A 14,514-nucleotide genomic window follows, 5' to 3' on the forward strand; every position below is an offset into this window, starting at 1 on the left:
AAGTAAGGAGCAACATTAAAACTTAAAACGAACAGAAATTACTACGTATATGAGGGGTTTCGCCCCCTAGTCAATACCTCGCTCTTTAAGCAAAAGTTTTTTTCAGTGCTTTCAAAAGAGCTATCTATTCTAATTAACGGCCTTTGTGATTCAGGGATTCGTGATTTGAACAAAATTCGAACTTTAGCGTAAAGAGCGAGGTACTGATTAGGAGGCGAACCCACTCTTTTACGCAATAATTTCTGTTCGTTTTAATTTTTAATGTTACTCCTTACTTTCAATTGAAAAAACTTGCTTTTTTTATTTAATTTCAATATAGACAAAAAAAAGAAAAAAAAAGAAACAAAGACAACTACTGCGAAAAAAACAAGGAAATGTCAATTTTTCATATTTATTATTTTTTTATCAATCTGTACAATAAAGTATCGTCTTCTTTTCAAAATCTCAAATCCACACATCTTCAAAACACCAAGACAGTTTACTCATCTAGCTTCATTAAAAACAGGACAAGGAGAACTAACCTGGAACAATGAAATAGAAATTACAAAAAAATCTTCTTTTATTTAGCAAATGGAAAATTCATTCCATTCACTATCAGAGCGTTAAAGATTGTGATATGCGACTCGAGTCATTTTTAATTACGATCATTCACCTATTTTTATTGAAAGATAACATGTAAAGCCCAATCATTTACTAGTACAACCTGCTATAAATAACTATTTGTATACTTAAATTTGTCTTATCAATCTGTATTATTCCAAAGCCTTTTAAATTATTAGTACCTAGTTTGATGTGAAAACAACTTCAATTTTAAAGTTGCACTTTTAGCAGAGGGAGTAGCACAGGAGAGAGTAGCACATGTACAAGGATTTATTTCGGAGAAAAGACAACTCAAAACCAGGTAGCAAGTACTAGAGCAGGCAAAACTGTTGGGAATCATAGAAAAAACACGCAACCTAGTGATTTTTGCTTTTAAGGAAGGGAGGGTGTACGTTTCTGCTCTGGCACCAGTCATTTGGAGTTATTAACTGAAAGTCGATGAAGCTGTAAAATATACTTGAAGTTTCAGATAAAAGAACTACTTGAACAAGGGTCGATAACGTTTTTGACTGCATGTCAGAATCATCGAAAAATAAGGGTATAAAAGGAATTTAGGGTCAATAATATTTCCCTTTTCAAACAGTCTTTTAATGAATATACTTCCATGTGCTTCAATGCAATCACGACACAAGAAGTCCTTTTTACCGTTTCGCCGTAATTTTTGGCCAATTCTTCAACACGACGCTGAAGTAATCTAGCTAACAATGGAACTGCTTTAATTCTTACAATTTTTTTCTTTAATAGGTTTTTTCAAAAACTCTCCTCTGTAAATAGTATTAGATTGGTACCAATGTTAATAACTGCAGCAAAGCTTACATATGGAGCTTGTTTCCAGCAGGTGAACAAAAATACTTATTTTCCTTTCCAAAATTTAATGCAAGCTTAGCAATGCAGTCATTTTCATCATTCTTTGTTATTTCACTCAAATCTTCATTTTTGGAAGAATATTGTCACACCATACTTTAAAATCCCAGCGGTATTTATAACTGCTAGACTACAGCTTGAGCTTATGCTTCAATACGATACTCTTTTTGAAAAACAAAATATTCACACTGATATGAATCCGTAGTGATACAAAAAGTTTTTTTTCTGGAAAAAAAAAGAAAAGACCAAACTTAACAGTAAATACCTCTGACAACACTGCTTTATCTACAGAAGGTTAGTCACATCCTTAGGCATAACTTCAATCTTGTAGTGTCTCTTAATATCTTCGAGAATATTTTCTTCTTCTTTGCAAATACTCTCTTCATTTGTCACAAAGCTAATAGCAACACCTTTACGACCAAATCTGCCGCAGCGAACAATTCTGAAAACAGACAAATACAGACTAAAATAAACTTAGGTTACCTAGAAAACACTAAAAATTACAGCAGGCTTAAGTCCGATTAACTAACAACAGTGTCACACTGGGATTTAACACCGCAGGAATTTCAGGGATTTAACACCGCAGCCAGTTGAGCCTTAAATGGACCCTTAAATATATCAGAAACAAACAAAATGTGGAGAAATTGGCAAAAGTATCTAATCCCTCGCTATCAGTTTTCACTAGAGGAGGTACAGTAGTAACCTTTGAAACTTTTTCACATATGTAAAATCCAAATGAGAAACAAGAAAACAGATAAATTAAACTGCATAAGTTTCTGATGCCTCATCCTTGAAGATGAGCATCAATCAACGAAGAGCTTAATCTACCTGCACCTCATTCTTTGCAGCGGATATGAAGATGAATTTTCGCATCCTTAAGTACATCAGAAGCCAATAATAGTTAAACTCCTCATCACCAAAGATTACCATGGTCTAAGAAATGGATTAAAAAAATGTATATTGACCATTTAGGGAGTTGAAACTTATCCTTGATAACTGTCGTCATCGTTACAGGTTAAAACTAATATTATCATGTTATAGAGCGTAATCAGTACTATGTATTTTCCCTAATTTTTCAGACTCATAGTGGTTTAGATAAATCATTATCAATGAATAAATGAAATCCAAAACGAACAGAAATTACAACAGATAACTCAGTCGAACTCACATGACCAGGAACTACCATAATGAGGAGCAAGGCTAACACCCTAAGTGCCTTCTAAAGATCGGAGCATAATTTGTACTTTACTGAAAAGAATATTTTTCGAGCTTTGTGTTTTATTTCTGCATAAAAAAATAACCAAGATTACTGAAAAAAAAACAAAAAAAAACAGATGAGTGTAGATTGACAGTTTATACATATATTGATATCTATTCCTAAAAGTTTTAATAATTTTTGTTTGTTAATGTTAAAAAATAAAATGTTTAAAATGTATTTTGTTTTTAGTAAAGTACAAATTATGTTATTTTCCTTATAAGGCACGAGAGGCGTATTAGCTGTAATTAGGCTTTGTTATAGATTTCATTTTTTTTGTTGGTAATTAATGGTAGGCTTATGCTAGAAAAATTAATTGACTTTATTTCTACTCTTCTTTGATTTAATCTAACTCTTTAGTTTCCGTTTAAAAACTTCTTTTGTGGAAAATTTCTTTTTTTTAAGTTAGTTTCTGTTTGTTTTTAATTGACTACCATGTTCATTGGTTAAGAAAAGAGTACTTTAAATCTTTGGGGGTTTTTCTCTATAAGAATTCAGATTTCGGCTTACTATTTCAATGCTCGACAAAATTTTGTAACATCTTTTAACAATAGTCGTACCCTAGTGCTTTGGATTGACTGGCATGGGAAAATATTTAAACCATACGGGTTGAAAACCTGCATAATCTTTGGGGTTCTACAGGACCCACCCGAATAACCCCATCATGTTAAAATCTTGATTATAAATAAATCTTAATCAACTATCCCCCTCCACATGCCCTGAAAGTATCAACTTAGTTCGCTTAACGTTTCCTGAGATATTACAGATACACACTTTTTACTTTATTACAGATACACACCTAGGACGCACATAGTGCATTTATATGCAGCTCAATTTTTCACACAACACGCACTGACAATTTTAACTTAATACCTTCAGCTATTCCTTACATATTGCATATATGACTTTTGGACAAAACCAGACACGCATATCTACCGACCTCATCTGTGCCAATTGAATACCTGGATGCACTTAAATTCTTTTGATTTAGTTCAATAGTAGTAGTAGTAGAGGTAGTAGTTATATTATCCCTGAAAGGTTCAACTTGATACCCTCAACCGTTCTTAAGATATTGCTGATATGCCCTTTTGACAATCTGTATACATTTAGTGCGTTTTAATTTTGTTTAACATAAACCCCAAGATCCACTGAAAGCTTCACTTTAATGCCCTTACCCTTTCAAAGGACAGATGAAATCGACATTTGATTATGCGCACCCTCCCACCGACATGCCCTGGAAGCTTCAATTTAATACCTTTATCTGTTATAAGATATCGCAAATACGCCTTTATGAAAAACTACGACGGACTTTTTGTCTTTTGATCTAGTTTAAAATTTCTTAAAACTCAACTCTTAAGCTTCCAACGTAACACCCATAGCTGTTACTAGGATATTACAAATGCGCCTTTTTGACAATCTGGATACACATAGTAACTTTTGATTTATTTTTACACTCCCTCAAATTTCCTGAAAATGGAGCTTAATATCCAACATGCTCCTAAGAAATTGCATCTATGTCATTTTGACAATCAGGAAGCACTTAAACTGTTTTGATTTAGTACAATAGTAGCAACAACAGTAACAACAGTAGTAGCCCTGACAATTTCAACTTAGTACCCTCAGCCGTTCTTGAGATATAGCTGACACATCCTACTGACAAACAGCACTCTCACAGTACCTTTTCATTTAGTTTCATAGAAACATAAACTTACTAGATAGCAAAATAAACAACATTAACTTTTTGTAGAAACATGCACCCATTCCAATCCTAAGATGTCCCATACATGCCATTTTGAGAATCTGAATATACTTAAACTATTTCAATTTAGTTCAATAGTAGCATTAGTAGCAGTAGAAAAGGTTATAATATTAGCAGCCATTTAAATAAGCACCTTAATACTCTAAGCAGTTTCTTAGATACTGCTGATGCGCCTTCGTCATTCACTGAATGTTGACCTTAATACCATTAAGGCCAACTTAATAACATTACCCTTAGTAATAGTAGTAAAAGTAGTAGTAGCATAAAGATTGTGCCATTTTATTAGTTCAACATCCCCTTAACACGCCCTGAAATTTTCAACTTAATAGTCTAAGTCAAAAACCCTTATTAGCTCAGATTTTATAGAAATAGTTTATTTTTCGATCCATAACTGGACTTAAGTTTCACATTTGAACCAGTGAATTGTATTTTCCATAATTTTCTTAGAAAAAAATATAGTTTACGGTCAAAAACCCTTATTAGCTCAGATTTTACAGAAATAGTTTATATTTCGATCCATAACTGGACTTAGGTTTCACATTTGAACCAGAGAATTGTATTTTCCATAATTTTCTTACAAAAAACTAGAGTTTACGATCAAAAATCCTTATTAGCTTAGGTTTTATAGAAATAGTTTTATTTTCGATCCATAACTGGACTTAAGTTTCACCTATGAGTCAACGAATTGTATTTTCCATAATTTTCTTACAAGAAACTAGAGTTTACGGTCAAAAACCCTTATTAGCTCAGATTTTACGGATATAGTTTAATTTTTCGATCCAAAAATATACTTAAGTTTCACATTTGAACCAGAGAATTGTATTTTCCATAATTTTCTTACAAAAAACTAGAGTTTACGGTCAAAAACCCTTATTAGCTCAGATTTTATAGAAATAGTTTATTTTTCAATCCATAGCTGGACTTAAGTTTCACCTATGAGCCAACGAATTGTATTCCCCTTAATTTTCTTACAAGAAACTAGAGTTTACGGTCAAAAACTCTTATTAGCTCAGATTTTACGGAAATAGTTTTATTTTTCGATCCAAAAATAGACTTAAGTTTCACATTTGAACCAGAGAATTGTATTTTCCATATTTTTTTACAAGAAAATAGAGTTTACGGTTTACAAAAACTCTTATTAGCTCAGATTTTACAGAAATAGTTCATTTTTCGATTCATAACTGGACTTAAGTTTCACATTTGAACCAGAGAATCCTATTTTCCAATAATTTTCTCACAAAATACTATAGTTTACTGTCAAAAACCCTTATTAGCTCATATTTTATGGAAATAGTTTATTTTTCGATCCAAAACTGGACTTAAGTTTCATATTTGAACCAGAGAATTGTACGTATTTTCCATAATTTTCTTACAAAAAACTAGAGTTTACGGTCAAAACCCTTATTAGCATAGATTTTACGGAAAGTTTTATTTTTCGATCCAAAATGGACCTAAGTTTCACATTTGAACGAGAGAGTTGTATTTTCCGTAATTTTCTTACAGAAAACTAGAGTTTATTGTAAAAAACCCTGATTAGCTTAGATTTTACAGAAATAGTTTATTTTTTGATCAATAACTGGACTTAACTTTCACCTATGAACCAACGAATTGTATTTTCCATAATTTTCTTACAAAAAATAAGAGTTTACGGTCAAAAACCCTTATTAGCTTAAATTTTTCGCTAGCAACTCGCCCCCTACTATCACACTATAAGTACTCTAAGACATCCTTCTGTCATTAACCCACCACCTAAAAATATTTATTCAGAGATTTCTTGTTAAAATTTTTTTTTTCATGTCATTCACAAGGGGTTTGTACTAGGAACTCGGCCTACAGTACAGCATTAAAAGTATTCTGAGACACACTTCTGCCAATCAACCTATCTCCCCCAAAGCAATTTTCAACCATTTCTTGTTAAAAATATAATTTTCAAGTCATCCACTTGGGTTTTTCGCTAGCAATTGGTCCCACAGTACATCAGTATAACTACTCTAAGACACCCTTCTGCCAACACCCCCTCTCCCCTAAAAATATTTTTTCAGAGGTTTCTCGTTTAAATATTTTATTTCATGTCATTCACAAGGATTTTTCGCTAGCAAATTGGCCCACATAACAGTGATCTAAGTACTCTTAGACACCCTTCTGCCAATCAACCCATCTCCCCCAAATCACTTTTCAGCCATTTCTCGTTAAAAATTTTATTTTCAAGTCATCCACTCGGGGTTTTCGCTAGGAATTCGGCCCACAGTACAGCACAATAAGTTCTTAAGACATCCATCTGCCATCAAACCATTCCCTAAAAAATATTTTTCAGAGATTTGTTGTTAAAATTTTTCATTTCATGTCCTCCATACGGGTTTTCTGCAAGCAACTCGGCCCACAGTACAGCACTATAAGTACTCTAAGACATCCTTCTGCCAATAAACCAATCTCCCCCAAAACACTTCAGCCATTTCTCGTTCAAAATTGACATGGCATTACATCCACACTTGTTCTTTGCTATGAATTCGGCCCTCAGCACAGCAGTATAAGTACTATCCGAGACACTTCTGCCATCCGATCATCCCCCACAAATATAATTAAAAAGATGTAGTTTTAAAATATGTGTTTTCTTGGCATCCACACGGGTTTTCTGCTAGCAACTCGGCCCACAGTAGAGCACTGTAAGTAATGTAAGACATCCTCATGCCAATCAACCCATCTCCCCCAAAACACTTTCCAGCCATTTCTAGTTAAACATTTTATTTTCAAGTCATCCACTCGGATTTTTCGCTAGGAATTTGGCCCAGAGTACAGCACTATAAGTACTCTAAGACACCCTTCTCCCATCAACTCATCCCCCAAAAATATTTATTCAGAGATTTCTTGTAAAAATTTTTTATTTCAAGTCAACCATTTGGGTTTTCCGCTAGCAACTCGGCCCACAGTACAGCACTATAAGTACTCTAAGACACCCTTCTGCCAATCAACCCATCACCCCAAAAAAATTTTTCCAGAGATTTCTTGTTAAAAATTTTTATTTCAAGTCATCCACGCGGGTTTTCCGCTAGCAACTCGGCCCACAGTACAGCACCATAAGTACTCTAAGACACCCTTCTGCCAATCAACCCATCTCCACAAAACCACTTTTCAGCCATCTCTCGTTAAAAATTTAAATTTCAAGTCATACACTCGGGTTTTTCGCTAGGAATTTGGCCCACAGTACAGCAGTATAAGTACTCTAAGACACCCCGCTCCATCACCCCACCACTTGTGTATTATACAGAACACATCGAAGAAGTAAAGCTATCTATTATTAAAATTCTTTTCTTGCCATCTACATCTCTCTTAGTATCAACTTTTTAGTATACTATAACGTTAAACTCTATTTTAAATTGACAGCACTGTTCAAACACCACTTTGGCATTATACAGAACACATCGGTGAGGTAAAGCTAGGTCAAGTCACAATGTCATTCTATCATCGTTAACCGTTTTCATAGATTGATGTTGTCTCAAATTTATAATAAATTGCCTGAGTTAACAAGCCCTTCGGGGTTACCTTAACTACTAATCAGTTTAACTCTTTTTTTCCCCTATTATTCAAATAAGATCGTTCGTACGGTCCAATTCGCAAATCCCTTATCCCTTTTCCCTCACCTTCATACGATCCAATTCGCAATTGCCATCTAGCTCTGTTTTTTTTCCCTATTATTCAATTAATATCGTTCGTATAGTCCAATTCGCGAATCCCTTATCCCTTTTTTGCAAATGTCAAACAAACAATTCTGATTGTACCATCCAATTTTTAGGCAATCAAATAGCATGTAGTTTCCAAACGTGTTTAATCACTTTGCTTGGAAAGGTACCAAGGAACATTGTTGCTTTTTTGCAATGTCCCCGTGTAACCACACTGTATATTCTTGTGAAATTCCTTGTGCAATTGATATCAATAGCAAAAAAAAAAAAAAAAAAAAAAAAAAAAAAAAGTCTAATTCTCTTATACAACCTTGACTATAGTTTCAAAACGTGTTTAATCACTTTATAGGTTTTGCATGCTTTTTTGCAATGCCCAAGTGAAACCACACTGTATATTCATGTGTAATTCCATGTATTTTTTCATGTATTTTTGATATCTATTACTACGATACTACTAATATCCCCCCTAACATTTTCCGAAAATTTGTCCTTAATATCCTTAGCAATTGTAGTAGTATTAGTAGTATCAGCAGTAGACGAAGTAGTAGTAATATGTATACAGCACTTTTTGGTTGGTTCAGCATCCTCGTTTTGGTTAGTTCAGATCCTTTGGTTGTTTCAGCATCAACTTCAATCATGCACTGAAAGTTTCACCTTAGTTTCAGTAGTAGTGGTAGTAGTAGTCTTATTTTTAGTTGTAGTAGCAGTTCCAGATGTAGTAGCAGTAGAATCTACATAGTGCCTTTTGGCTACTTCAACATCCCCCCCAAAATGCCCTGAAAACTTCAACTTAATACGCTAAGCTTTTACTTGGATATTGCTGATACGTCCTATTGACAACCTACCTACGCATAGTGAGATTTGATTTAGTTCAACTTTGCCTTAAACATTCCCCCAAAGTTTGATTTTAGTACCCTTAGCAGTAGTAATAGTAACAGAAAAGAACATAAGAGGTAGAAGCAGTAATTTCTGCTCTAAAGACACACAGTGCCTTTTGATTAGTTCAACATCCCCCTAAACATGCCTGGAAAGTTTCAACTTAATACTCTGAGCGGTCATTCATATATTGTTAATACATACTTTTCCTAGCCTGAATGCACATGGAGTGTTTGGATTTAGTCCAACATCACCCTAAAAAAAATCTCTGAACAGTAAAAGAGGTAGTAGTAGTGTAAACATAGCACCTTTTGGTTGGTTCAGCATCTTTCTCAACATTCCCTAAAAGTTTCAAATTAATGCCTGCCCTTAGCTTCAGTAGCAGTAGTCACAGTATTAGCAGTACCAGTTGTAATTATAGTAGCAGTAGTAGTAGTAATAGTATGCATGTAGTGTCATTTAGTTAGTCCAACATTTTCTCTATCATGCCGAAAAAAATTTAACTTAATACCCTAAGCTGTTCCTCAGATATTGCTGATACGCCTTATATGGAGAACCCGTATGCACGTAATAAGTTTTGATTTAGATCAAATTCCCCCTAAACTTCTCCTGAAATTTTAACCTTAAGAGCCTTAGCCTCAATAATAGTAGTAGTAGCAGAAAATAACAAAAGAAGTAGTAGCAGCAGTATGCACATAGTGCAACATCCCCCTAAACATACTCTGAGAGATTCGACTTAATACTCTAAGCCGTTCCTGAGATATTGCTGATACATTTTTTTGATAACCTAAATGCACATAGTTTGTTTTGATTTTGTTCAACATCCCCTTAAACATTTACTTAAAGCTTCACCTTTATATCCTTAGCCTCAGTAGTAGTAGTAGCAGTAGCAAAAGAAGAAAGAATTCACATAGCGCCTTTTGCTTTTTTAATATCCTCCTCGACATACCCTGAGAATTCCAACTTAATACACTAAGTAGTTCCTTGGACATTTTTATACGTACTTTTGACAACCTGCAAGCACACAGTATGCTTTGATTTAGTTCAAAATCCTCTCAACTTTCCTTGAAATTTCCCCCCTTGATAACAATAGCTTTAGCAGTGGTACTAGTAGTAGTAGGAGCAGTAATGGTAGTAGTAGTAATAGCAGTAGCAGCATACGAATATTGCCTTTTGGTTAGATCAACATCCCCCAGAACAAGCCCTGTGAGTTTCAACTTAATATTCCAAGCCCTTCCTAAGATATTGCTGATACGCGCTTTAGACAACCTGTATACACCGGTGTGTTCTTAGCTCAACTCCCCCTCACCCCCTCAACATTCCCCGAAATTTTTACTTTCATATTCTTGACCATAGTGGTAGTATCAGCTGTAGTAATAGCAGTAAGTACATATTGCCTATTGGTCCATTGTATATACTTCTCATATGCCCTAAAAGATTCAACTTGATACTCTAAATTTTTGACAAAATTTATGCAGATAGTGTGTTTTGATGTAGTAAAGCTTCCCTCAAAACATACCCCAAAATTTCTCATTTTCATACTCTTAGCCCTGGTAGCAGTCGTACTAGAAGTAGTAGTTGTTGTTATAGTCGTCGTAGTATTAGTGGTAGTAGCTTACACACATTGCCTATAGGTCAACTGATCATCTCCCTCTTCTTAACCTGAAAGCTCCAACTTAAAACCGTATGCCATTACTGAGATTCACCCTTGTCTCAGTACCTGCATGCACATAGTGTGTTTTGTTTTAATGTAACACTCCTCTCAACATTCCCTGAATACCCTTGGCCTTTTTGGGTACCAAAGGTCAAACACACTCCCCTATTCCGATAACCAATATTATATGTAAACAACAGGCGAGTCGCAAAACTTACAGTTCTTTCCCCAAGGGCTGTTAGGGGTTTTCTTCCCCAGAGGGATGGTTATTGGATATTTCAACTATGGTGAGCAAAAAGTCAATCTCAATATTTTGATCGGATGTCTTTGTGAAAAACAGGTGTGGGAGGGGGCCTATTCGACCAATGAATTTTGGCTTTTAAAAAGGCCACAAGAACTTTAAAATTTTCAATCGAATTAGCCCCTTCGTAAGTTGCTATGGCAAGTCCTTTCACGGGAAGTTCCTTGGTGAAAAACAAATAATACATAGACCCCACTTCACTCTTTACTTAGGCAGCCCTATTGCACCTGCGCTGCCTGTCATTCTTATTCAAATAGGAGATCATATGTAGTTGGCTCTTTTAAGTTAATTAATTTAAAAAACTTTTCCCACAAAACAAGTTTTTCAAAGTAAAGTAAAGAGCTCCATTAGGCCAAAAATCAGCAGAGAAAAGGTAAAATATTCTCCCAAGTGTAAAACTATCACAAATCCCTATCAATAAACAAATAAAACTCAAAAACGAACAGAAATTACAATAGATACCCGAGTCAAACTCAAAAGGAGCAAAAATTAACACGAGCTTGTTTTGAGTTTGACTTTGCTATTTATTATTATTTCTGTTCGTTTTGAGTTTCATTTCGTTTGAGAAATCAAAGTTCGTTTTGATTTAGCTCAACATCCGCCATAAATATTCCTTAAAAGCTTCACCTCAATACCCTTAGCTTGCGCAGTAGCAACAGTTGTAGCAGCATTAGTAGCACTATGCGAATAGCACCTTTGGTTTCTTCAACACCCCCCTCAACACATGCTAGAAGTTTCAGCTTAATATTATCAACTGTTCTTGAAGCATTTCTGATAAGTTCGCTTGCCAACCTGTGTTGGCATAGTGTTGTCTCATTTACAGTAGTTCCATATAGTTTTTATATATCCCATATATTTTGTCTTAATACCCTTAGTTTTGATAGCAGTAGGAGTAGTGGTATCATTAGATTTAATTGTAGTAGCCTAAGCCTTTGTAGAAGTAGTAGTAACAGAAGCAGTAAAAATAGTAACAGGGTAGTAGTAGTATGAGCTAAAACAGTACCATTAGGATGAAAAAATTTCTTTTTGTTTAGTTCAACATCCCCCACAACAAGCTCTGTTAGTTTCAACTTCACACGCCAAAATGTTCCTAGGATACTGCTATTACGCTTTTTTGACAACCTGCATACAGATGGTGGGTTGTGATTCAGTTCACCTTCCCCCTCAAAATTCCTCGAAAATTTCACCTTCATACCCTTAGGCATAGTTGACATAGTAGTCACAGTAGTAGTATTGATATAAGCAATAATAGTATTCATAGTAATAGCGATAGTTCTAGTAGCAGCAGTATTATTAACACATAGCACTTTGGTCCGTAGAACATTCCTCTCATGAAGTCCTGGAAGTTTCAACTTAATACCCTTAGAAATTGCTACGACATTGCTAATATGTCCTTTTGACAACCTGTATATTCACATACTTCTTGAAATTTTAATCTCAATGTTCTTAGCCTTACAAGTAGTTGCAATAGAAGTAGTAGTAATAGTAGTAAATGTAGCAGTAATAGTAGTATTAGCAGTAGTGTGCATATATTGAAATTTGGTTAGATGACCTTCCCCCTTAAGCATTCTCTGAAAGTGCCAACTTAATACCAGCACTAATTCTTGAGATACACTTATTTTGACAATGTGCAAGCACATAGCGTCTTTTGATTTAGTTCAGACTTCCCTTTAATATTGTAAATGAAGTAGTGTAGTAGAAATGGTAGTAGTTGTAGTAGTATTGGTAGCATGCAAATATTGCCTTTTTGATCATCTCCCTTATCATTTCCTGAATTTTCCGAATTAATATAGCCTACTCAGTTATTCCTAAGTTACGCCCTTTTGACAATTTGTATATAAATAACGTGTTTTGAGTCAGTTCAGCACTCCCCTCAACATCCTCTGAAAGGCTCACCTGAATGCCCTTCGTCTTCTTGGAAAGTAAAGTTAAAGTATGCATACCTTTCTCAATTACATAAACTATATGTAAACAATGAACGAATTGCCTAACTTACAGCCCTTGCCCTGAGGACTGTGGAAAGTTGGCATCCCTAAAATCATAATTACTGGACCTTTTGACAATGCTGAACAAAATGGCTCTCTTAAACGTTGATCTAATGTGTTTTGGGGAATGATAGGCTTGGAAGGAGGGGCTGATATTCCTCGATTAACTTTGGGTCTTAAAAAGGGCACTAAAACTTCTGACTTCCAATCAAATGAGCTCCATCCGATCCAAAGTTTTTGCGACCACCCGTTACATAAAAACATTATATGCCCCGGGGCATAATTTACAGCCCTTGTCCCTGGGCTCTGGGGGTTTTTGTCCACCCTGAAGACATTGTTATATGATTTTAGGAATTCCGGAAACAAAACGGCTATCTCACAATTTCAAGTGAAGGCGTTTCGGGAAGAGGAGGATGTCTAGGGGGGGGGGGCTAGTTGCCCTACATCACGTTTGACTCTTACAAGGGAACTAGAACTATACATTTATAATCAAAAGAGCCTCCTCTAAAGTTAAAACGACCACCTCTTCCATAAAAACCCCAAAGGCCTTGTTATGTGATCTTTGGACTATTTTTGAACAAATAACTATCTCAAAATTTTTATCAGATGCATTTAGGGAAAATAAGACGTGGGGGGGGGCAGCTCTCTGAGCAGCTTCTACTACGCTGAGCAAAATGGCTATTTCAAAATTTAATGGACTTCTTCGGAGAAATGACGGGCGCGAGGGGAGGGGGCTGGTTGCCCTCCAATGACTTTTGACTATCAAAAGGGCACTAGCCCTTTTAATTTCCAATCAAATGAGTCCTTTTTGAAGTTTCTACAACAACAAATGACCATCTCAAAATTTCTATCAGATACATTTCGTAAAAATACAACGTGTGGGGCGGGGTATCGTCCCTCCTATCACTTTGACTCTTAAAAAGGGCACTAGAACTTCCGATTACCAATGAGACCCCTCCGAAACTTATACGACCACCCATTCTAAAAAAACCTTATGCCCCCAGAACATAACTTACAATCCTTGCACTGAGGGCTGTGGGGGGGTGGGGTGGTTGACATCCTCAAAGACATAATTTTCAGATCTCCAAAGGGCACTAGCCCTTTGAATTTTCAAATTGGTTTGGGAACTACTGCTTTGGAGCCTTAATTTTGGAAGAAAAAAATCATGTAAATGACGTCGCATTGAAATACATTTAAAGAGCAAAAATGATAGATGATAATATTGCAATGATACTGTACATTGTTAAAAAGGTGTTGCATTCAAACAACATTTTTCATTAGAATAAAATGTGCTCAGAGGACGACCCAAAACAGATACCGAGTTATTTGCCTTTTAAGCTTCCTTCAGGTGAATACACATCTTCTTCTCCATCATCATCAGAAAAAGCACGTGGAATTCTAAACGGGCTCCTTTCGGATTCCAGCTGTACATGTTCACATTCATAATACATATAATATATCGCACATACACTGCACGTAATACGGCTTCCATAATACATTTCATGACATAATACACATTTTGGTTGTCTCGTGAAAAGTGCAA

The 14,514-nt window shown here is 35.3% G+C and overlaps 1 protein-coding gene across 2 annotated transcripts in view; it reads right to left on the reverse strand.

Annotated features, from left to right (window-relative positions):
• Positions 1 to 1,733: 1,733 nt before the first annotated feature.
• LOC148941568 (uncharacterized) overlaps positions 1,734 to 14,514 on the reverse strand; it is a 154,501-nt gene continuing 141,720 nt past the window's right edge. For both annotated transcript variants that reach the window (XM_089104501.1, XM_089104500.1), the window contains exon 14: positions 1,734 to 1,906. In XM_089104501.1, the coding sequence (XP_088960627.1) occupies positions 1,750 to 1,906 (157 nt within the window). In that variant the 3' untranslated portion in view covers positions 1,734 to 1,749. The remainder of the gene's footprint in view (positions 1,907 to 14,514) is intronic.

The sequence above is a fragment of the Artemia sp. Qi Xiang Cuo genome, chromosome 18, assembly GCF_049724085.1.
Source record: "Artemia sp. Qi Xiang Cuo chromosome 18, ASM4972408v1, whole genome shotgun sequence".
Taxonomy (NCBI): domain Eukaryota; kingdom Metazoa; phylum Arthropoda; class Branchiopoda; order Anostraca; family Artemiidae; genus Artemia; species Artemia sp. Qi Xiang Cuo.